This window comes from Manis pentadactyla, chromosome 9, assembly GCF_030020395.1.
Source record: "Manis pentadactyla isolate mManPen7 chromosome 9, mManPen7.hap1, whole genome shotgun sequence".
Classification (NCBI taxonomy): Eukaryota; Metazoa; Chordata; class Mammalia; order Pholidota; family Manidae; genus Manis; species Manis pentadactyla.
Window position 1 is genome coordinate 118,136,992 of NC_080027.1, and position 24,678 is coordinate 118,161,669.

Genomic DNA, 24,678 nt, shown 5'->3' on the forward strand with positions numbered 1-24,678 from the left:
AAGGTAACTTAGTCAAAGGGAGTGGTAGAGATTAGAGGAGTTGGGAGAATACAGTTTGATGTTAAGTGTAACCAGTACATCAAAATAGGGGGCACACATAGTCACAGGTAAACACAGGAAACTGTTCCTACTTGGTACATTAAGGGTCGAGTGAATAAACCAATGAATGCCTCTGCCAAATCCATTCAAGATACGAGCATACATGGAAAGAAATGGACTGAAAACATCGTCAGGCGACTTACCTTGTATGAAGATCCTATTCCAGTAGATTTTCCCCACTTGATTGCCCCCGAGAAACACCAGGTTGGACAGGATCAGCATGGAGGTGGAGCAAGATGCAAGAGCAGCATGGAACCGCCGGAGAGCTCGCGGGGAGAAGAACTGGCCCTAAGTGGGGGGGAAAGCAAGAGGCCCCTTGTCACAAGGCGCAAGCACAGGGCTGAGACGCGTTCCAGCCTTTCTCTGCTACCAGCCCAGGATGCCTCCCACCAGGGCCTGAGTTACCTGGTTATTTAACCAGCTCCCCAAACTTCTGTTCCTACAACATGCTCATTTTGGTCTAAGGCCAGAAGTGGTGTACCCCCAAGTTGTTACTTCCTCCTGCCAAAGTGGGCTTCCTCTGATAGGTGTAACTCAAGTACTGGAGCGAGTTAAGATTTAGCTGAAATGTCTCCACGCGTTTTCTGCATGTAATCTACAGATACAAGAACTGTGTAAACCGTTCTCCATGATTACAAGGCACAACTCCATGTAAAGAGGCCACGATCAGGGGGTTCTTCTGGGGTAGCTAACTTGGCCCTGAGAAGCCACCCTGTAAATCTGATCCACAATTAGGAGGAATCTTGTTAAGAGGGGGCTGGAGAATCAGTAAAAGCCAACCCCACTCCTGGAATCAACGCTCAGGGTCCATGCCCCTGATAATGAGCCTGCAGCATTAGAGAACGGTGGCTTATCACGGCACCTGAAATAGGCAGAAATGGAGAGATGTTTTCCAGCTATGATGATAAAGAATTCTGCTCATCTATATAAGGTTTTCATTGCACTTTTTCCTTCCCTTTCAATATCTTCTCAGGGATTTCCTAAGTAAATAAAGCTTTCGTTTCTCAGCATTGACCACTCTGGTGGCCTTACTGAGTGAGACCCAAGTGCCATGTCTGCAGGTGAGCCCCACCAGCATGTCCTTGGGACTGTGATTCAGAAAGAGAACCAGGTACAGGGCCACAGCGAGACACACAGGGTCCCAGGGTTTCTGACAAATACCGCAGCTTATTCCAAAGACATGGGAAAGAGGGAGCAAAGGGTCTAGAGACCTTTCCTGAATATCCTCCTGAAACCTACATATCTCTGGGGTCACTTGTGTCCTGATCTCAGCTGTGCTCCAGTTACAAATAGAATTCTGAATTACCCCAAATCACGCCAGGCAAAAAGGACTGAACTAGAGGGTGCGTCTCCAGTAGGAGGTTTCCTTATTTCTGGTGACCCTGCTGTGGAGCATCAGAGGCCACTCTGTAAGCTTCGGTCAGTGTCCTCGGCAAATCTGGAAGGATGACTTGCTGACCACCACCCCTCTCCTCTCCCGCCAGTCCCAGCATCTGTTCTGTATGCCTGGGTATCGCTGCTGCCATCTACCTTCCCACCCATGGCGCTCCCCTCCAGCTTCACCCCAGAGCATGGTTTTACTGCCACCATATGTGAAAGTGAGGCCTTCTCATGGCTAAGCTGTGTAGCAGGCAGTGTCTGAGGTGTCTGCCTGGACATGATTGCTCTGGAAAGCTCTCAGGTGTTGCTGGCAGGACCCTGGTCAGAGACCACCACCCTGGTTAGATGACCTCTAGTCTCTCCCCCATCTCAAAAAGGCCACGAGTGTGTACAGGGGATTCCGTCAGATAAGACCAGATGAGAGGTAACTACACATATAAAAACTGGTAATGAAGGAGAAATGGGGGAGAAGCAGGCTTATAATTCAGCACTTCTCACTTCTGAGAATAAGGAGTCATTAATCTACCAATTTCTTCATTTTAGAACAGAAGAAGATATTTTCTGGGTATTATGGACTCAATTAGCAGTAACTGGGGAGGCAGAATGAGAGAAAGCTGAGAAACAGAGGGAAATATCCAGAATAAAAATCAAGAAAATATGAATTGCTGCAATTGGCATAAATGTGTCTAAATAATTCTCTCCAGGTACAGGGCTGTCAATAACACATGTGATTTCTAAGAGAACTGATGAGTCAGACATTCCACTTCTGTTCTAACCCCATCAGTCTCCCCCAACCTTACATCCTAGTAGGGGAATTCAAAGGTCCCCTGTAATCTTCCCCCTATCAATGTGCACTACAGAGAGGGCATATAGCTTGGTTTAGCTCGAAGTGGTTCTCCTTTTATGGGAAATGATTGCAATTATTAAATAATCAACTGAGAGATAGAGAGAGAGAGAGAGAGAGAGACGTTCTCTGCATTGAGTTTCTAAGCAGGACCACAGTGCCAGGTTACCTGATGCAGGACAAGGGCCAGGCTGTGAGGAGGCAGGGCGAGGGGCGAGGGGCAGAGCAAGGGCAGAGGTAAAGGGGAGAGTGAGTGCTACAGGCACGCAGCTCCTCCTTGCAGCTCCCAGGGCCCTGGCTCCCACTCCTCTTCCTCTGAGTCTGTGATAACCCAAGTATGTCTCTCACTTACGGCGAGTCAATAAATCCCTACTTCTGCTTAGGGGAAAAAGTAAAAATAACAGCAAATATGAAGGAGTCTCCGATCCCAGCGACAGGAGGGAAGACATCTAAAATCTGAAATGACTGGCTACAATTCAGTTTTTAGAAATAGCTTATTTTTCCAAATATAAGCAAGTCTGTTCAGTGGCTGTTGGGACCAATAAGCTAGAATGACTTAAAGAAGAAATCAAGATGCTCATAGGCAGTTCTTGGGTGTCCCCCAGGGTGAGTGGGTGGGAGACAAAATAGATGATGATAAAGAAAACACAAAAACCTAATTTTGATTAATAGTCATCCTCTGAACTGACAGAATTAGCCTTGCCAATAAGCAACACACTGGACAGTGTTGCTTCTCTTCATTATGGATCAGTGGGAGAGCAGAATGACGGGGCACAAGGAAGGAAAAGAGGGTACCATCCCCAGGAGGGTATAATTAACAGCGAAGGGTTTGCAAATCTTGGCTATAACCTGTCCCTTCTCTTTGGATTCCCTGGACCCACTGTAAAAGGCGACAGATTTGACATTAGGGATCCCTCTCTCTCCCTTGGGGACCATCTGGCCTGAGCCTTTGGCTTATAGGAATTCTAGAAGTAAATCCCATACTTAGGGGTCCCAGGAGGGAAAAAACCTTACGGCAAGGCAGGAGGGGTATATTCCCTGAGTCCAGCCAGCTCCACCAATAAACAGGACTTTCTGACTCTCTAGGGCCAGTGTTCTCACTTCAAACCCTTTGTTTCTTTTACACTCTCCCCTCTGAAGTCCCACAGAAATTACTGTCATCACGCGTGTGGTCCTTCACACCTACGATGCAGGCGACCCATTAGCACGGTCCACGCCTCGTGTGTCAGTCACCTGTTCTCTTTGCTAAGGTGCCAGAAACCCCTCCTGGTAAGGGAACTAAGTTGAGGAACTGTAAACCTAATGGGGAAATAAATCGGTGTACTTTAGAGTCAACAGATGTGTTAGTAAGACTTGCCGACCTGATCGGATAAGGACACGACCGGTAAACAGAATGTGATTTTCATTAACGCAAATAAGTCAGGATAAAAAAGAGCTCCGGTCCGGTCACGGTCTCTTCTCAGGACAGATGGGTCTGCGGCAATCTCAGTAAACACCGGGAGTGGCACCGTCCCCGGGGGTGTCTGGCTGAGCAGTTCTGGTCATCCCAAGGGCAACACAACTGCTATGGGGACCCTGTTTGATGGGCAGGAGGCAGGGATAACAGACACACCGCGTCAAGTGGGACAAACCCTCCTGCCCAAGAGGCCAACAGCTCCCTCTTGAGAAGGGGTGAAATGTTCTCTTGTGCGTTCATTATAGACTGAGTTCCCTCTGGGTCTATGGGGGCCCAGGACCTCTCCCTCCCTAATTAGCCACAATGCCAAAAACACGCTCCCTTTCCCCTGGGGCCCAGAGAAACGCATCCCAGGGCAGGGAAAGCGTCCTTCGCAGCGTCCCACCCACCCGCTCACCCCCACCGAGTGTCAAGCTTGAGCAGGAGGAGCCTCCGCTGCCCGGCTGTGCACAGGCGCCGTGTGCGGGGGTTCCAGGCCTCCGCACCCCGCAGCCTGGACCCCGGAGTAATCGGAGCACCGGGAGGTGGGGCAGGTGAGGAAGCATCAGCGCTCCCACTGCCGGGGCACCGGGCCTCCTCAGGGACTCTGGATACAATGACAGGTTGGGGCAGTCTCCCTCCATGTCAGTGCTGATACAGGCCCCTCTTCAGGCCCAGGGGCACGTACGGACTTGGGGCCGGGATACGTCAAGCCCCTCGGAGCACCCGCACGTGCTGGCCCGGGCAGACCCTCCTTCCTGTGTGCGAGTCCGCTGTCTGATGGAAAAAACAAGAGGTGGCGTGTGGGCACGTGGTATAATGACCTTTCAGCCCCTCTCTGACCTTCCCTCTCAGGGGCCGGCATCCAAAGGCGGGGACTGGCCCTGACACAGCGAACCTGAGGGCCGAACCGAACTCCTGTCAGGCCAGTTTGCAGTTCCTGCTGCGAGGTGTCAGCTGGGTGTTTATTCGTATCTCCAAGGCAACACCTCTGTCTTTTCCAGTATGAGTCCCATCCCTGGAAATCGCAGGACTGCCTGGGGCAAACAAGCCGAGCCTTGGGGGGGGCGCAGTCTGCGTGATCTGGGTCAGAAGCGTCGCTCAGAATGTCCGTCTGCCCTGGTGGGAGACAGATGGTGGGGTGGGGAGCTGCGGGGCTCGGTGGGCCCCATGCCTGTCCACGGAGGGGCTGCCCATGGGGCCGGGGCGGGGGCTGAGCATCTGCAGGAGCAGATGGGCCGGAGGAGTGGCTGCTGGAGACTGACAAAGGCTTGGCAAGTAGGACCCAGTGCTGTTTATTTTTAAGTGGGGAGAAGCTAAAAAAAGAAACTGGGTGGGTTTGAGCAGCTGGACACCGTTCTTCCATATAATCACTGAAGTTTTTCATTTTCTAATAAAATGCTAACCAGAGGGTAAGAGAGGATGAACAAGGATATTGGCAAAGGGGAGACTGGTGGGGACCAGGGAGAGAGCCAACGAGGGGTGGACACCGCATAGACTACAGAGATGAGACCAGTAACAGAAAAACAGGAAAGACAGCTCCTGTGAGAGAGAAGGGCGGCCCGCGGACACAGGGTCACGAGGACTTGACCCCAGTCACCCCGAAGCCCCCTGTCCCATCTCTGAACCAACCCGCGAGGACACTGCTCCTCTTGCTCCTTTTCTCAAGGCACCTTCGTCATTTCTGAGAAGTCTGTGCTTCACCAGTTACCCTTCTCTCTCACGTTCCTACCAGCATGGTAAGTCCTGACAGATGGGGCGACCTGTTCTTCCACCAACATCACCTAAGACCCGTGCATAATCTGAGTGTGCGCAATAAGGAGCTGACACCTGTCTCTTCTTTTGCCCTAAATAATTTCCAGAATCTCCTCGCTTCTTAATGTTCCAGCCCACCCTACATCCAAGCCAAATGAATACACGAAGGCACTCAGAAAGCAACACCTCTTTCCTTCTTATAAATGTTGGGAGCCTCAAACAATATCTAGTCAGTGAAGTTAATCTCTGCTTGCTACTGAGCTCTAAGCAGCACATGCTCTTGCAAGAGAATCAAATACCTGCAGTGGTGAAGGCAAAGCCAGTTTTGCTTAAATCGACACATTGCCTGCTCTGTAGTTTACATGACCAACTTAGTTGAAAACAGCAGAGGCTATAACTTAGCATCCAGATCCATACAGCATATGAAGAATTTCCAAAGGACTGGCTCTTGGTACAGAGAACTTAAGCCATATATTTTAGGTGCCTGGGGTTCTGCTAAAAGTTCGGCAATGGCCGACAGTTCTGTCTCACCCTGTGTTCTCACTCTTCTGCTGACATGCCCTATGTCTAGTCCTCATGCCCCTGCTATGGGTTTTGCAGAGGCCTCTTTCTTAATTGACACATACTATGCTGGCCTTTCTCCCTCTACTTCCCCAAGTACACTAAAATGCCCCTCTACTATGCAAAATGTTTTGGTGGTTCTTTATTGCTTACAAATAGAAATCCAAGGAAGACACTTTACAATCAGTCCTGATTTCACTTTCCAACCTTCCCTCCTCCCACTGTACTAAGGACACAGCTCTATTCACTATTTCCCAAACGTGGTATGCACTTTTACATTTCGGTGCCTTTGTTCCAGCTGTTTTCTCTACTTAGAATGTGTCGTCCTCACTCTTTCTTCAAGCTCCAGCTCAATGCCAGCTCAGGAGAGCAACAGCTTTGCACTAGCCTGAATTAGGTTCAGATTCTGGCTTTTTACTTTTTAACAATGCTGCCCAAGGCAAGCTGAGGCTCTCCATCCACTCAGTTCACAGCTTGTATTTCACAAATGGAGGACATGGTTACCCTGGCAGAGTCAGTTGCTTATTTCTGTGTTTCTATAACCCATGGGATAGACAACATTAATATATTTTTTTGATAATGACAGTTTTCTTGCAAAGAAATTCACTATGTAAGGAGCTTAACCTATCCTGCCAAGTAGGTAAAAGTATTCTCATTTTGTAAAGGAGGAATAGATGAGAAGGAACAGTAGGTAACTGGTTGTCAGTTGTACACTGGTAAGTACAGTGCTGGAATTCACACCTTTCTTTTAATCAATGTCTTCATGCTCCCTGCTATATTATACAACTTCCTGTCTGTGTGTTCCCTTTCTCTAGACTGGAATCTTCATATCTTTGTCTCTCCAGTGCCAGACACAAAGCAGATTTTCAAGAAATGTTTGTTCAACACTATACTTCATGCATGTGTTCCTTTAGAAATGGTTGACAGGTGCTCACCAAGTATCAATTTCAGGAGCTCAGTATTTTCAAGAACAATTGGGTTTGGAATGACTCTGGAATTTCAGAAAGTAATTGGCATTCCCAATTACAGTAGGAGATTAAGCATATTTCCCCAGAAAATGACACCTAAAAAAAATATATATATATATATATATTATATATATATATATATATATAATATATATATATATATATATAGAAGAGCTAAATAAAAATAGTATCCAAATTGGAAAAGAAGTAAAATTACCTATCTGCAAATGATGTAATCTCACATGTAGAAAATGCTAAAGATTCTGCAAAAAAAAAAAACCTGTTGCAACTAATAAGCAAATTCAGCAAAATTGAAGGATAAAAAAAAAATCAATGTGCAAAAATTAGTTGCATTTCTATAGATTAATAATGACCAATCTCAAAGGAAATTAAGAAAAAATCCATTTATAATAGCATCAAAAAAATAAGATAATTAGGAATAAACCTAACTAAGAAGGTGAAAGACTTATATAATGGAAACTACAAAACATTGGTAAACAGGTCAATAGAAAGATACCCACATTCATGGATTGAAATACTTAATATTCTTAAGATGACACTATTACCCAAAGCTACAGATTCAGTGTGATCCCTATCAAAATTCCACTGATGATTTTTGCAGAAATAGAAAAACCCACCCTAAAGTTAATATGGAATCTCAAGGGAAGTCAAATGGTGAAAACTACCTTGAAAAGGGATAGGAGAGCCTATCAAGATGGCAACATAAGAGGCTCCTGAATTCCCCTCGTCCCATGGATGAACTAAATGTACAGCTACACATGGATCAATTCTCTGAAAGAGATCTAGAATGACTCCTACACATCAGGTATAAACCTCACCATAAACCCCAACCCCAGCTGGCAAGCCACTGACAAATATAAGATGAAGGTTAAAAGAAAAAAAGCATTAAAAATAACTATAGCTATGAAAATTTGTTAATGGATACACAATGAAAAAGATATAAATTGTAACATCAAAACATAAAATATTGTGGGGGAGGGAGTGTAAAAATGTAGATCTTTTGTAGGCAATGGAAATTAAGTTGTGATCAACTTAAAAGAGACTATTATAAATAGATGTTTTATGTAAGTGTCAGGTAACCACAAAGCAAAAACCTATAGTATATAAACAAAAGAGAAAGAGGAATCAAAGCATACTACAGAAAATCATATCACCAAGAAAGAGAGCGAGAGAGGCACAAAGGAATTACAAAACCAGAAACAAGGGACAAAATGGCAAAAATAAGTCCATACCCATTAATAATTTTTTTAATGTAAATGGGTCAAATTCTCCAGTCAAAAGACACAGATATTTGTTTACCAATGTTCACAGCAGCATTATTCCCAATAGGCAAAAACGGTGGAAACAACCCAAATGTCCATCAGTGGATGAACAGATATACAAAATGTGGTATATACACAGAATGGAATACTAATCAGCCTTAAAATGGAAGAAAATTCTGACACATACTACAGTGTGGATGAATCATGAAGATATTATGCTAAGTGAAATAAGCCAGACACAAAAGGACAAATATTGCATGATTCCACTCATGTGTGGTATCTAGAATGGCCAAATTCATAGAGAAAGAAAGTAAAATAGTGATTACCAAGGGTTGGGATAAGAGATAATAGGGGGTTACTGTTTAATAGGTACAGAATTTCAGGTTGGGATGACAAAAACATTCTGGAAATTGATGGTGGTAATGGTTTCAAAACAATGTGAATGTATTTGGTGCTGCTGAATGGTACAGTTAAAAGTGGTTAAACTAGTAAGTTTTATGTTATGTGTATATTAACACAATGAAAGAATTATTAGGCCTTGTCCAATAGACACACAGCACAATGAATATGTGCAATTGATGCCGGGGTTCTTGTTTGCGGAGCCGAAGAATGAGCTTCACAGACAGTCAAGCTAGGAGAGCGAGGGACAGGCTTTTATTTAGAGATCCAGTGAAGGGGCAGAGCTCCCGGCTCACGCCAGGAGGGGACAAGAGAGTCCCTCGTTGGTGCGTTGTCTAGGGGGTTCTATAGGCAGCTGAGGATTTTTCGAGAACATGAAAAAACTTAGGGGTGTGGACTTGTTGAGTGGTCCCTGAATATTTAGAATTAACTTAACACAAGCAACTTCTGAGATACCAGCATCTTGGTCTGGGGGCATATGAAACAAAGGCCACCTGCTCAGCCCCCCAAGGTGGGCTGAGGTATTGTTTGCTAAAGAGTAAGTTAAGAATTTCTAACGTCTTAACTTCTTGGGTATTAAAATGCAATCTTATCTTTAACGTGGAATCCTTCCTGACTTTTACTGTGTTGTTTATGCATGGGCTTACTTGCTAAATTAGTTGCCCAGCTTGCAAAATCACTTCATCAGATCTGAAGGAGGAAAAACAGCACATAGGCCTGGGCCTTTTAGTATGCTAAAGTGAACCTTACACATGATTATAAATGGTTAGCATAATAAAACATGTGCTACTCTTCTTTATCTGGGGAACATTAACTGATTTCACTGAAGAATGATTCTAGAGCTCAATGTTTAACATAGAGTTTTAGCAGGGGGGTTTCCTTGCATGTAGTTACATTGCTCTGACTGCAAATATCTTGCCCTGCCCCCTCCGGAGGCCCTCAACCTACTCTGACTACATCCATGGTCCCTGTCTCACAATTTTCATAAACACGTGGGACCATGATCAAACGGAGCAGGTACTACGCCAGGAAGGGAACAAAAGTACATTCTAAAAAGCTATCAGGAAGGCTATGCTCACCAACAATGCAATAAAATTAGAAACCAGGAGCAACAAAAATGGCAAAAATTAACACACCAGTAATTTTTTAAAATTGCATTCATTTAAAACAAAAGCTTTTATTGAAAGAACAATAAGATGGATAAACTTTGGCAAGTATGACCAATTTAGAAAACAAGGCAAAATAACCAAGAGGAAATAATATAAGAAGACTTTAAAATCTTTGAGAATTATATAGCAATATATATTTGGAAACCTAGCTGAAAAACACAAATTACCTAGAAAATACAAATTATCTAAACTTCCCACAAAAAAAAAGTAGAGAGCTTAAAAAACAAATCAGAACCATAGAAGAATTGAAACAGTGGTCAAATCTCCATGCTCAAAGAAAAATTGCCCAGCTGATCTTAACGAGCAAGTTCTACCAGATGGTCAAGGAATCAATAATTCCCATCTCACAGACACTATGTCAGAGGGCAGAAAACCATGGGAAGCTTCTACTCATTTCATGATGCCAGCATGACCCTGATATCAAAGTCATAAAAAGCCAACATAAGAAAACCAGAAGCTAATCTTTCTCCTACATATTACTTTAAAAATTCTAAATTAAACAGCTGCAAATCAAATATACAAGTTATTGAAAGAATACTTTCAATTAAGTAATTTGTATTCCAGGAATTCAAGTATGATTAAATATTAAAATCATTAGAAATCCAAGTAATTCATAAGATTACATAATTAAAGGAGAATAATCTTGTGACGATGCAATAGATGCCATGAAGTATTAGATAAAACTGCACACTTTTTTGTGATTAAAAAATAATTAAAAACCTAGCAGACTACAGAAAGAGGACACTTTTTAAAGTTGATAAAGAGGGTTATGTCAAAAACCCAGAGCAAGTATTCCCACTAAGCTTCAAGAAAAAGACATTTTCCCGTCATTCAAAACTGTAGAGCTCAATGTTTAACATAGTCAATACAATGTCAATACAATAAGACAGTTAGATGCACAAGAGTTAAAGTTGTTGGCAAGGACCAAATTGTCATTATTCGTAGATGATATGGCCACCTATCTAGAAAAATCCAAAGAACCAACTGACAAATTATTAGTGCTAACAAAAGACTTAAGATAGCTGCAAAATGATTGACTGAAAACAGAAACCAATATCTCTCCTATGTAACAGCAATAACGCAAAAGTGTGCAAGACTTCTAGGAAGAAATGATAAAAATTTATGTAAGGACATGAAAGAAGACTTGAATTAGTAACTATTCATGACTGGGAAGACTCAGCATCATAGACAAGTTAACTCTACCCAAATTAAGCTACAATTCAATGCAAATCTAAAACATTGTGATAGAAATACCGTAGAGAGTTTTAAAGAACTTCAACAATTCTAAGATTCTAATGGAAGAGTTAATGTGCAAAAATAGTCAATGTGATTCTGAAAAAGAACCAAAAGGGGAATGGGACTTTCCCTATGAGGAATGAAGACATATTGTAAAACTCTAGTATTTAAAATAGGAATAATCAAATAGATCAATGCAACAGAATAGAGAGTCCCAAATGAACCCATATATATTTGGATATTTACTGTATATTAAAGGTGATCTTTCAAATCAGTGAGGAAGAATGGACCATTTAATAAAGTGATTTTAAAAGGCCCCCAAAAAATTCTTAGTTATAGACCATATAAAAACAGGTGGCAGACCAGATTTGGCCCATGTGCCATAGTTTGCCAGTTCCTGCTCTATTCTATTCTTGGTATCTGCCCTAAAGGAACACTTACACCTATGCACAAGGAGGTATGAATAAGCACCCTCACTGCAGGTGCATTTGCAAAATAAAAAAATTAGAAGCAACCTAAATTTTCAACAAGAGAAGAACTTGCCTAAATAAATTATATATCCCTACCATTTCCAATTATATACATCCACACACATTAATATAGAAACACCTTCAAAACATACCATGAAGAAGAAAAATTGCAAGTTTTAGAATATTTATGCATTCCTTAAACCACATACACATACACACACGGTGTAGAAGCTATAATCCAGTCTGGTAACAATGACTATCTCTCATGGGAGAAAAGTGAGCAAGATGTGTGTGTTTGGGGGGATGGGTGTCTAAGAGGGCTTCAGTCTCATCTGTAATTTTTTTTCAAGAGTGTGTGGTCATGAACTTCATAAATTTAAAAGAGTAAAAGAATAAAAAAGGAAATCTAGGAATCTTTCCACTAAATGACCTTAGACCCTGGCCACCTCCCCTGAGTATAGAGAAGAGGCATATGGGTGGGAAGATGGAATCTGGATGACCAATGACCATTACAGCCAAGTTACGGCTGCTCATGGCACTGGGGGTCTCCGTCTCTAGGCGGCACTGAGGTCCCTTGGGACTGTTAAATAAGCCTAGGATGTGACAGCTGTGGTTTCAGCCATATCCTGTTCAAACACAAAAACAATAGCCTAGGGCAAGGCCTGCTTTTTAAACAAACCTGATATTTAAAAACCTAAAGCTGACAGAACATTCCAAAATGATTCACCAAATGATAGCACAGTAAATGCTTCTAATGACATCCAGTTAAACATAGTGGATGAAACATCTCTGTTCCCATCTCACAAACCCCATTAAAATAAAAGTAAGCATTTGAAAAAGTATAAACGCACAGACAAGGAATGGAAGAGAAGCTAATAGCAGGTGTATAAAATCAACCCATTTTTATAAGATAGAAAGCAGATGGAGGAATTAGAGCTAAGACATCTGAATACCAGATGCCAAAGAGAAGAAAGTCATTGAAACACCAGATTTCCAGAAGCCCAGACATTAGAGGCATACAGATGGTAACAACCGTCACGGAGGAAAAAAACAGGGAGGTTCGTTAAAAATCTGGATAATGAGCATAGAGGCCCCAGGATTTCTCTCTTTACTCCTTGTGAAGGCTTTTTTTAATGGATAAATTGCATCAGAGGGACTCCAAACTCAGAGACAACAGGTAGAGTGACATTTCAGAATATCAAAGATACTTGCACTAAGCTTCTAGAGAGAAAAACATTACATACAAGGAATCAAGAATCAAAATGGTATTTCACAACAGTAAAGCTAAAAACTAGATGACAGTATGTTCAAAACTTTCAGGATGAATCACTTTTATCAGTGCTCAGATAATCAATCCAATGTGAGGCTGTATTAAAGACAGTTTTAGAAACACAAGATCTCAAAAAATATATATCACTCATGGTCCTTTTTGAAGGAGGTTGCTAAAGGATGTCAAGGACTCCACCAAGTCAGAAGAAGGGGAAAAAACAAGGGGATCTGTGATCCAAGGTATCAGATGCAACACAGGAGAGAGGAGAACGGAAGTGTCAAGGAAACAGCTGTCCAGCAGACCTAAGAGAAATGGTCCAGACGGGAAAGGAGGACGGGAGGGCTTCAAGAGAGGTTCTCCAGAGAAACGAAAGAGCTGACAGATGGCCAAATTACCCCTGATCACAAGGAAATACTATTCTGAAGGATTTTTCAGTGTTATCGGTAGGGCTGGAAAAGGGGGTGACAGTAACCTACTAAAGAAACAAGAAAGGCAAGACAGTTCTTAATTGGAGGGAGGGGAAGCAGTTGACTAAGAAAGGAAATTCAATTATAGTATATTAACTGGTTTGGCAGAGATCCACACTTAACGGAGTGATAATAATGTAAACATTGAGGGCTGATGTAACTGAAAATAGAGAGATTATTCTATTCAGAGGAGAAGTAGGCAGTAGGTTTAAGATGCTACAACTTCATGTGGAAAGCAGTTAATATTTATAATTCATAAATGAAGAAATACTAAAATATGCTTTAGAAGGACAGAAGTGAACATCAGAAACACCTAAGATACTCCCAAATCGTTGCTGATGGGAAAAAAGGGTGGGAGAGCAGGTGGCAGGGACACTGTTCTCCTATTTATTTATCTGAACGGAGCCTTGTGGTAAGATTTGACTTTTGAACCATAAACACACATTTCTCAAACTTTCTGAGTTTCAGTTTTTCACACTGTCAAGAGGGATAATGGTCACACCTGCAAAGCTACTGTTGAAATCCCATGAGATATGTGGTCAAAATGCTTTTGTGTTTAAAAAAAAATTCCCACTTCATTGAGACCGATTTTTCAGAAGAATCATTCTACAGACGGGATGAGTGGAGTCACAATTAAAATGTAAGTTGACCAGTAACTGAGGGCTGGGATGTCATTTAATCTAATGCCAAATGTGTGCAGGCAGCAAGGAGATGCAAAGTGAATGAGGAGCCTATGTGTGTAGGGTTGATCAAGGAAGACTTCTCTTCTAGTCTGAAATCAAAGCAGCTCTGAAGGAATCGCTCTGAAAGACTGGATCGGACTTCTTTCCTCACTGAACTAACTGTATGTTCTTAGACAAAGTCCTCACCTTCCCTGACTCTAGTTTCCTCCTCTGTGAAACTGCAGGTAGTAACACCTGCCCTGAAGGGATGTCATGATGGTTAAATAAAATAACAAATGGGAAGGATCTCTGGGCAGGATCTGGACAGTTTCTTCTGTGGCAAAGGACAGCATCTATGACAGCCTCACGTGACTTTGCTCCTGTGGAGTGTCGACAGCTCCAACCTTCCATTTCTGACACAAATCAAGCATCCAGGGTCAGCTAAGCAAAGCCTCCTGAGTGTGAGTCCAGCCTGTTCTCTTTTCTCTCAACAAGCTTTAATTAGACAACAATACATAGTCATTGCAGAAAAGGCTAGAAATACAAATGATCAAAACCAAAAAAATAAGTATCACTAATAATCCCACCAGTGAAGAGTTAACTACCAGTAACATTTTGGTGTATAACCTTCCATACCCTTTTCTGTGTTTACATGTATTTTTAAATAAAAACACATTTTTATTAGGTCTATTATTCTTTATTCTTCGTTTTCATCTTTCCTGAAATTATTTCAGCATCATCACTTTCAATAGCTTCATAGTCAGCTCCATAGATGTCCGGTACCTTTTATATTACACCCTTTCCCTGCCGCCCCTCAGGGGATAGACCGTGGCCATTCCAGCCCTTACTCCAGGGACTATAAGCTTGACACCAGACGAAAAAAGCAAGAGCCGCTTTAGATGGTGTGCTTCCGTACATGTTGGTGATCACAAGTACGCTGATACCAGCCCAGCTCATTTCAAACAAGGCCAGCAGCTGCTCAAAATGCTTTTTTAAGCAGCATTTATTTCTAGGTCTTGGGAGGAATGTGAGATATTTTGGAAGTCCTGCATATCTCTGACTTCTCAGAGGTTTAAAAAATGAATACACACACACACTTATGTACATACACTATATATATATATATATATATATATATATATATGCTACACACAGTCACAGCATATATATAGAACATACATTGTATGTAATACATAAGTACACATTGTAAAAATTATTGCACTAAACATGTGCATATTATTTTGAGAAGAAGGGGCTAATTTCATCCTTCTGCTGATAACAGGAACACTGGAAACTCAAGCTCTGCTACCTCCAGTGGCTAATAGGGGTTCTCAGAGACCTGGATTTGCAAACACACATCCACAGGTTCACATAATAAGATACTGCTTTTTTCCTAAGTTCATCTAGAGAAAGCTCCCAGGCACCAGACTGCGATTAGAGTAACCACGGTCTATCTGGAAGCAGGGATCAGGGACTCTCAGGTACAGGAGCTAATCCCACAAGCCACCTGGAAAAGCCAGGTTCAACCATTGGCATTCAAACCATGGGTCCCACCTTTGGCTTCAAATTCTGTCCTGAGGTTACAGTTCCCTAGGGCGGGAGACTGTGCCGTGCACTCAGCAGGAAGAACAGAAAGTACCACGGCGGCAGCAGTGACCACAGAGTGAGCCCTGCCTTGCTCAAGCCTAGAATGAGAGGGACAGGGAGGACAGCAGAAGCCCAAGAGCTGGCCAGACCCTGGGCTCATCAGTCCATGAACAACAGAAAACCGACTCTATTTCACAGCCTCCTCCCTGTCAGATAGCAGACTCAGTAATGGAAAGTTAAAAAGAACCTTTGAAAAGGCTTTTGCCATACTAAACATATTTGAACTAAAAGGTGGAATTATTTGCAGAATCCTACGTCTCAGACCAGAGCGGTTAAGGCTCCGGTTCGGAGTCCCACAGAGAAGAAAATGTATACTCAGTGAATTGCGCAGTGTGCTTCCTGCATCGTTAATGATCCTTTGGGGCAGAGGCACAGTAGAGGGGGCCGCCAATGGGTCGTCATCCACCAAGGAACACACTGTTCATAACAACATGCATTGCTTTTTCCAGACTGAGAGGCTCGGGTGAGTGCTAACAAGCTGGCATAACGGGCTAATTTGATGTGTGGGATTAATACGTTAATTTAATGCTCTTCTGTTTGGTTAAGTGGTTTGCATTTTTGTATTTCTAAGCTTGGCATTCAAATCACTTTATATGGGGGACCATTTGGCCCCTCTAACCTCCTTTCCTCCATTTCCCAAGTGACAGCCCCTTCTGGTCTATGGCATGATCCTCTGCACCTGAATGTGGTGCCCCCCTTCCTGACTTCAGGCTGTGTGTGTGTGCTCATCTCCTGGCCTGGAATGCCTGCCTCCTCTCTACTGACCTATCCAAATCCCACTGTCCATACTTCAGAGAGGATGCTAAAGAAGCACCAGTTCTTTAAATAAACCATTCCCAAAAGCTTGGCTCACACCGATCCCCACCTCTCATGATCATCAGCTGCTTCTATGACTCATTGTGGTCTTTCTGCAGAGAACGCCTTACACTGGTCCTCAAATGGTTTGCACACATCTTGCCTCTGACTAGATCATTAACTCCTGGGGAACAGGGATGATAACTCAGAGCTCTTTTCTCTCACCGCTTGCACTCTGACATGGAGACATAACCATTCTCTAACCTCGCTTTACTTGACCACTTAATTGACCACTCCCCTCCATGAAATATCCTCTTTTTCTTGCTTTCTGTGAAATCATCTAACATTTTCCTCTCACTTCCTAGCCCTTCCTCCTCCATCCAGTGTCTAACTGTCAGTGTTCCCCAGGTTCAGTACTGGGCACCACCTTTTCTTCTCATTCCTTACTCTCTCTAGAAAGTTTTAAACATTTGCATGGCACCAAAATATCATCTACATGTGCCCAAATGTCTATCTCTAGCCTGGACCTTTCTCTTGAGCGATGCCTGGGAAGGTTAGGCCAATTGGTATTTTAGGATGTTCATGAAGACAAGTTCATTTTTTTATATAGATCTCTTGGTTCTTCATAGAGAGGTGCTCTTATGCCATGGTTTTATTGCATCTTTAATCTAAAGCAGCCACTGCAAAGATGATCATCCTGATAGGAGGCCAGGAAAGATACCTTATTCAGGGAGGACACTGGCTACTAAGAGCCTCTAACATTAGGTACTGATACACTAGTCCACTACATGCATAGGAGCACTGTGCAGAAAAGGAATTAGGAGGGAGGGATTATGTGTTCCACTCCGAGCACTCCAGGGCTCTGCACTGTGTCTCCCACATAGGCACTGAAAAATTTTCTTTCCTAAATGAGCAAGTTAAGAAATGAAGGCCCAGGTTGACTCTGCCTAAGTGGGCTTAGTCTAGGAAGGGTTGGTATGGAGAAAATGGCTTATTGACAGTAAGCATTTGATCTGTATTTGTTGAAATGAATCCAAGTGGTGGAAGAATAGAAGATCAAGAAGGTCATGAACCACTGTCAAATAAAGCTACTCTTTTCAGACTATTCTGCTTCATATTCCTTCAGTGAGTGACTTGGGGCTGTGATCACTGAATTCTAGAGGGAAGGGTTTCTAGTCAGGCCAACTGACATGTACATCTTGCCAATTGGTGAGAACTGGTGAGTCAGGATTTCACCGAATTGGCTGCATCACGTCAACAATTTTGCAATCAATTATCCTTTTAAACTGACTGGTCTCTCAAACTCATGAGATTTCTGTACCTATATCTTTTCGAAATCAAACTGATCAATACAGCCGATAAGCTGAACGGACGTCACCACAGAGCAGTGTCTTTGGGCTGTTTCTGACACACCGGAGCTTCAGATCCCTCCCACATCCATTAGACTGACCCTCAGTGATTGTCACCAGAGGCACGTTTTCTCAATTAAGTCTATAAATAGAAATTCTGCTGCTTCACAGAGGATATAAACCAGCTCAGCAGGACATTCCTGGGGCAAAGAAGAGGGGATAAGGGCTGGGGGAGAAGGACTTACTTAAATTATTCAACAAAATAGAAATCAGGGGTAGGAGTGGGTGAACAGTTTTAGGATACAGGTTTCCTCTTGGGTAGGAACAAGTGACAGGCCACCTGAAGGTGCCTGACTTCCAAGAAGACATCAGACTGAGAATGGGTGGGCAGTGTCACTCTACTGATGCCCCAAAATGTGTGCACTTATTAAAAGATTGCAATGCTGAATGCAAACTCAAATGGACGTGTACAGAGGGAAGGCATGGTGCTTCAGCAGTAACTCCTCTTAGTACCCCCACCCCCACCCTGACCCCCCACCCCGGGCTCTGGTGCTTCGTGAAAGTGCCTTTTGTTAGCTTCCTGCAGCTCTGTGCCTCCGTGAGTCACAACCAGTGACCCCCCCCCACCCCCTACGAAGCAGCAGGGTACCAGGGAGGCTAATTCCCCCCTGCTCATTTCTTTCCTATGTATATTCTGTGCTTTGAGCATTAAAATAGCATTTCGCTGTCACTAGACCAATTAGGATTTATCCTGCTACAAAATAAAATAATCTCCCTGTGTCATGCTCAACAAGCCTCAGGCTCAGTAAGTTCTTCCAGTATTCCATCTCTATTCTTTAGCTGCTGCATAAGCCTCTTTCCTCCCACACACCCTTCAGTAAAACCAGAAAATATCGTTCATTCACTCAACAAGTATTTACTGCAAGCTGACTCGGTGCCAGGTATTGTGAAAAGTGTTAAGCATATATATCTCTGACCTCATGAGGCTCACAGTTCAGTGAGAGAAATAAGGATTAAATGAGTTATTGTATAAAAATATTTCATTGCCACTGTGATAAGTACGACAGAAGAGACCATGTACAAGTGCCCCAAGTGAGTTAAAATCAGGACCTGATTGACTTGGGGGCTGGTGCTCAGTGAAGGGCACCTAAACAAGGTGTCATTCAAGCTGAAATCTGAAGGATGGATGGGGGTAGAGGGAAAGGAGAGAGAGAGCATCCTTGGTGATGGAAGGAGGAGAGCTGAGGTGGAGGGTCCAGGTATGTAAATGAACAGAAGGAAGAACGGAGTGGGAGGGGGGATAGGGCAGATAGGGTGGGGAAGGGTAGCAAGATCAGGTAAGGACTCATAGGTCATCTTAAATATTGTGCACTTAGCCCCAAGAAAATGGGATGCCAGTACAGATTTTAAGGAGGACAACAATACGGCTCAGTGTTTATTGGGAAGCATCTCTCAGCTCTGTGAGGATAATGGAATGAAGAGACCAAGAGGGAAGCAGGGAGACTAGTTAGAAGCTACTTGGTGGATTGGGCAAGAAATGAGAGCTGTTGGATTAGGATGACACAGAGGAAATGGAAACAGTATAAAAACATTAAGATCTCCCCAGAAGGCAGAATGTACCGTGCGTGCAGGTAGAGCTGAGAGAGAGGGAGGCACAATGGATAACATGGTGCTCTTGGCCTTGAGTTACTAGATGGATGGTGCTGCCTTTTGTGGAAATAGAGAATGCTGGAGGGAAAGCAGTTAGTTGTGATTACTGGGGCCTGGGCTGCATGAGTTCGGTACCACAATGCTAAGTCTGAGATACCTGTGAGGTCCTTAAGACAGGCTCAGTAGCCATTTGCACACCACATCATTAATGAAAATCAGTCTAAATTAGAGCAGAGTCAAATACTCCACATTCTTTTCATTTTTTTCTAGAAAGCAGGTATGTTCTAGAACTGCACTGCTCAAAGTGGGAGCCACTAGCCACATGGGGCTCCTTAGACTCAAATTCATTAAAATATTCATTTAAAAACACATTTCAAAATTAGCTTCTTGGTGACACTAGCCACATTGCAAGTGCTCAGTGTGGCCAGTAACTCCTGGATTGCACAGCACAATGGACATTCCATTATTGCAGAAAACCCCATCAGACAGCCCTTCCTAGAACATCAGAGGGAAGCAGGGCTTCCTATTCTCAGCACTCAGCTCTGTCTCGTCCTTTGGTGACAGGCTCGGTAGCCCTTCTATCAACACCGAGAAATAGAATCCTACTGTATTTTGTGCCCCAGATAAAGCTTTGAGTTTGAAAGTGAAGACGACATGGGACAAAAGGAATGCCAGTCCTTGTTATTCAGTTATCTTTCCAGCTATCTTACAAAAACAGGTGGAGAATGAATGCTGCAGGGCATGTAGGAGGCGCTTCGGGAGTTGCACTCACATTGCAAAAACACCACCAGATCAACTGGGGAAACTAACGTTAGATGAAATCAGGTGCCAAGGAGGCATTGTCTTTATTTGGATTTTGACAAAATCATGGGAAACGGATTCAAAAATGGGAAGGAAGAGGGTAACCCAAGTGGGCAAGTGCTTTATTCAAAAGGTTGTGTATCTTCGGAATGCCAGCCTTCTTTTTGAAGGAACACAAAATCTGTGCTGAAGTTTATAAGAAACAGAGTAATGGAAGAAGAGCCCTTGGGTGGACAAGTGGAGGAAGAACGACAGAATCTTCCCAATTTGGAAGCATTAATTGTGCACGAACTCACTGATGCTAACTCAGACACTGAGCTAACCATGGGCAACGTTAGGTAGTGATGGAATCCTGACCTTGTACTCAAGGTCAGACAGCCATAACCAGCTCCCAGGCTGGCAGGATGAAAGACAGGTGATAAGACAGGTTTTCTAAACTATGTCCTTACCCAATAAATATGCAACCTAAACACCATATTTGCAATATACAAGACATATATAATCCCAAAAATTGCATTTTCAGAATTTACTACACGCCTAAGTGTCTGAATTGTAGATGAAAGCTTGAACAGGATAAACACATGAGGCTCCCAGAATGAGCTGTGATGGGGTAGAGCTGACATTCAAGTGCTTCATCCTGTAAGTGTTTTCACTGACTTCCTTCACTTTGACCAAAATTAACAAGCCACGGGCCACATAGCACCTCTTGGGTTACTCCTTTAACATTTTAGATTTTTAAAATTTATTAATAAGATAAGCCATAGCTCAAAATCTACAGAGCACTGCTTAACACCAAGTTTGAGGTCAGTGTTTTTAGACCCTTCATGAAGGAACATGGAAATGTGTTATTGGGCTTCAGCCTGGGCTGAAAGAATTCTCTGGCCTTCACAGGTGCTGGCTGGGTTTCCAGCTTTGGGGAAGACTGCTCAGATTTGAGAATGAGGCTGAAAACTTTATGATACCAGCTTTTATGGCTTTATTTTGTGTTGTACAGTCATAACTTTCATTGTATATTATTGGTTTTTTATTATTCATATAGTTAAACATGTATTTTTTTAAAATAGCTACAGAAGCCTCCTTTTAAGCCATCCTACCTCTGAGCACATGGGCTTTGAACCAATCTAGTGGGAATGGATCTTGATGGGGTGAATGTGATGAAGGGTCTTCCCTCCCAAACCTAGTCCACCCAGCTCAGACGTCCCCTACTGCAGGAACAAGGACCCAGCTCACCAAGTTGTGTTGGACGCACGGGGTCTCCACAAGCCTCCGGACTCCGTTCTCCACGGTGACTCCCAGCCAGTTGAGTGCTGCCCAGGACCAGATGTAGTCATACCCGCCATGCCAGAAGCTCACAAATGCAAACGTCATTGCAGTGGAGAACAGCGTCCCCAGCAGGCCATTCTGGGACCCGCCCGCTGGAATATACACATACCTAGGGAAAGAAGAGGCTGTTAGGGGCCACGCAGAGGGCTGTCCCCGCCACACTACCTGCTCCTGGGCTTGATTCTCCTGTCCCAAGCTGCTAATCATGCGGTGCAGCTCCTTTTCTACTTCCAGGAGGCCACAGAGCCCTCCTTGAATTCTCCATCACACAAGGGGCCAGCAAAAGCACAAGCCTCAGATCTGCACAGCTTTAGGTTAAATGAACACACAGTCTAAAAAGCTCTCATTACTAGAGGCAGGCTGAGGAGTAATGAATTTAGAGTTTCTAAAAGGGATGCACCCAACCCTGGAAGCCCAGTCACAGTGCGGCAGTTAAGCTTCTGGCTCCAACCTTCAAGCAGGTATGTATTTTATAGCTCAAAAATTAAGTTTATGGTGAATCCAGTATTTAAGCACAATTGCTTAAATCAGGCCCCTAAATGGTGGGAGCTGGGTGCAGAGGAGGGGTGCCACGGCCAGATCCCCCAGCTTTTCAGGCAAGTTGCCCAGAAGCAGGAGTTGAATTCACAAGTGAAGAGAAGAGCTTTGTGCTCCCAGGTCAGACATATTATAATCCAGAATGCACAGCCATCCCCTGGGTTTGTTCTCCATTGCTAAGACAGCTGTCTGACTACATATAAGCAAGACTATGTTCTTTAATCGGTATTTTCCTGCTAGAGTTGGACAAAAATGATACCTTGGGTTGTTAGAGTCAAGAGAGTTGGGGGCATACTCTCCTTGCAGCAGCCTTTTTAAAAAGCCATAGGCCTTTGTTTATTGCTCATCACTGCTTCTTTGTCCAGCCTTCTTCCAGGAGGGAAAAGAAAACTGAATACACAGTGTGTTCCAGGCACAGCACTGGACACCTTACATGCATTACCTGGCCTGTCGCTTAGAAGCACCATACAATTCACACCTATTGTTCCATGTGCCAACGAGTTTACAATCTGTCCTGCCTATATATTATTTTAATGTTTTCTAAGAAATGTCATTTTGAAAATCATTTTCTAACAGAGCGATTATATATAGGCAAGCCAAAAGAATAAAAATAAAACCACTCTTTGGTCGATAAATATTTCAAAAGACTATGTATGCATTTTGAACTGTCCTCCTTCACTCTCAGATGTGCTCCACTTTAGATGATAAGCTATATGATCAGCTTCGATAGCCCCATTTTATGGGTGACAAAACTGAGGCTGAGAAGTTAACCTGACCAAGGCAACTGCTGGGAAGAGGAAGGGTCCAGGTGCAAACCCACATCCATGACACCAACGCTAATGTTATCCATTATCCTCTGGGTTCATTTTGAAAGTCCTCTATCTTACACCTGAGTCTGAAACAAACCAGAAAGAGCACAGGAGAACGGAACTATTTCAGAAATACATAAAGCAGAGACAATATTTTCTCTTGCACAAAAGCAAGACCATCTTGACCATCAGGTCAGCAAATGTGCATCAAGCACTCGCTACAGATCAAGAGACCCTCCATCTGCTGTTGAGCATTTATTTAGGCCTCCAGGGAAGTCCTGGCATTATGAGAAACACAGAGACATAAAACATTGTTCCTGCCCAAAGGACAGGTATAGCTGGTTGTTAAACAATGGCAAACAAGTCCCGTCATTAAGCTACGTGATGTGGTACAAGGCAGACCAGGAAGGTTGAAGGGGGTACAGGAGAAAAGGGGATGAGTGGAGGCAAGTGGGGTACGGGAGGCTTAAGGGCAAAGGACCCCACTCTGGCAAGGCCTAGAGGATGAGTTTTGTTAGGCAAAAGGGAGAAGGGTGGGTGTTGCTTCATGGTCCTGGAAGGGCTGGGCAATATATTAAAGCAGAGAAGCCTGGCAGCCCCGGACTCGGTGGTTTTAGTCGGTGTTCTGCTGCCCCCTAGAGGCTGACTGGTAACTGGTGTAGAACAAGACAGCAAAAGCAAAAAACAGGCCACAATTCTCTGCGGCCTCCTACCTGCACGGAGGTAACTGCTGCCCGTCACAGTGCTCCATGAGGATGCACTTCACTTCATACAATCAGTGTTGCGTGTAAGAAGCTTGCAAGTAAAAAAAAAAAATGGGGTGGCCAAATTTCAAAAGTATGAAGGATAACTGCTGTTTACAGAAACTTTGTAGACAATTGTTTTAAAAAGCAAATGAGTACCACTACCAAGACTAATACTCTTTTCACCCAACATAACTGTTTCATGCTGAGATTTTTATCGTATCTCACTACATGAAAGTGTGCGGCACTGTATGTTAGAACCCGGTGTGACAACAAAAACCTCTCAGCATCCACACCAATGGTCCTTAATACCAGATTCAACTCCAAAACGGACATGTTTTCAGGCTTGTGACAGGACGTATCTAGCCCCATAATTACATGCTTGGCTATTTGAGGCATCTCTTGGCAATATGGCTTTGTTGCTTTGCCCTCTAAATGACAGCTGACACAAATCTTTGAGAATTCCTTTTATGCCAGAAATTCATATATGGCAGGTCTCCAAGGACATGAAGCTGCTGGTTTTAAATTAGAGGAGGAAATGGCTTCCATACTGAAAGGTAAAAACCCCTACTTCACTTTTAATTTCTAGAAGATAATAGGTAAGGCAAGAAGGAGAATGAGCTGGTTATTTTCTTTCACAGATTCCTCCAGTCTTGGGTCAGATCCATGATTAATAAAAACAAAAACATGCCTCTTTTAGAAAAGTAGTAGTATGACCCCAATGACTGAGATCTACGGCTCAGTGAAACTGATTTCCCAATGGAGGAAGGCATTTAGCACCACCTTCTCAGCAAAGCAAAAATAAGATTTCTTGTCACTGACTGTGTGAGCTTGGGTTTGCACAAGGCCTGACCCTGCTGAGCGGGCTTTGTGTAGGCACTGCTTGCAGAGAACGCTGCTGAAGGAAGTTAGCATCTGTCTGCAGCCACCTTCTTAATTTATAACCATCTCATGGCATCAGTGCAACACAAGAAACCCGCTGCTCAGCAGGGGGAACCTATATGAAATGTACATGGTGTTAATGAT

At 43.4% G+C, this 24,678-nt stretch overlaps 1 protein-coding gene across 8 annotated transcripts in view; it reads right to left on the reverse strand.

The window, feature by feature from the left end:
• HHAT (hedgehog acyltransferase) overlaps positions 1-24,678 on the reverse strand; it is a 281,084-nt gene that overhangs the window by 42,351 nt on the left and 214,055 nt on the right. For all 8 annotated transcript variants that reach the window (XM_057508006.1, XM_057508004.1, XM_057508003.1 and 5 more), the window contains 2 exons: positions 21,471-21,672; positions 243-387 (listed from right to left, as the gene is read on the reverse strand). In XM_057508006.1, coding sequence (XP_057363989.1) covers positions 243-387; positions 21,471-21,672 — 347 coding nt within the window. The remainder of the gene's footprint in view (positions 1-242; positions 388-21,470; positions 21,673-24,678) is intronic.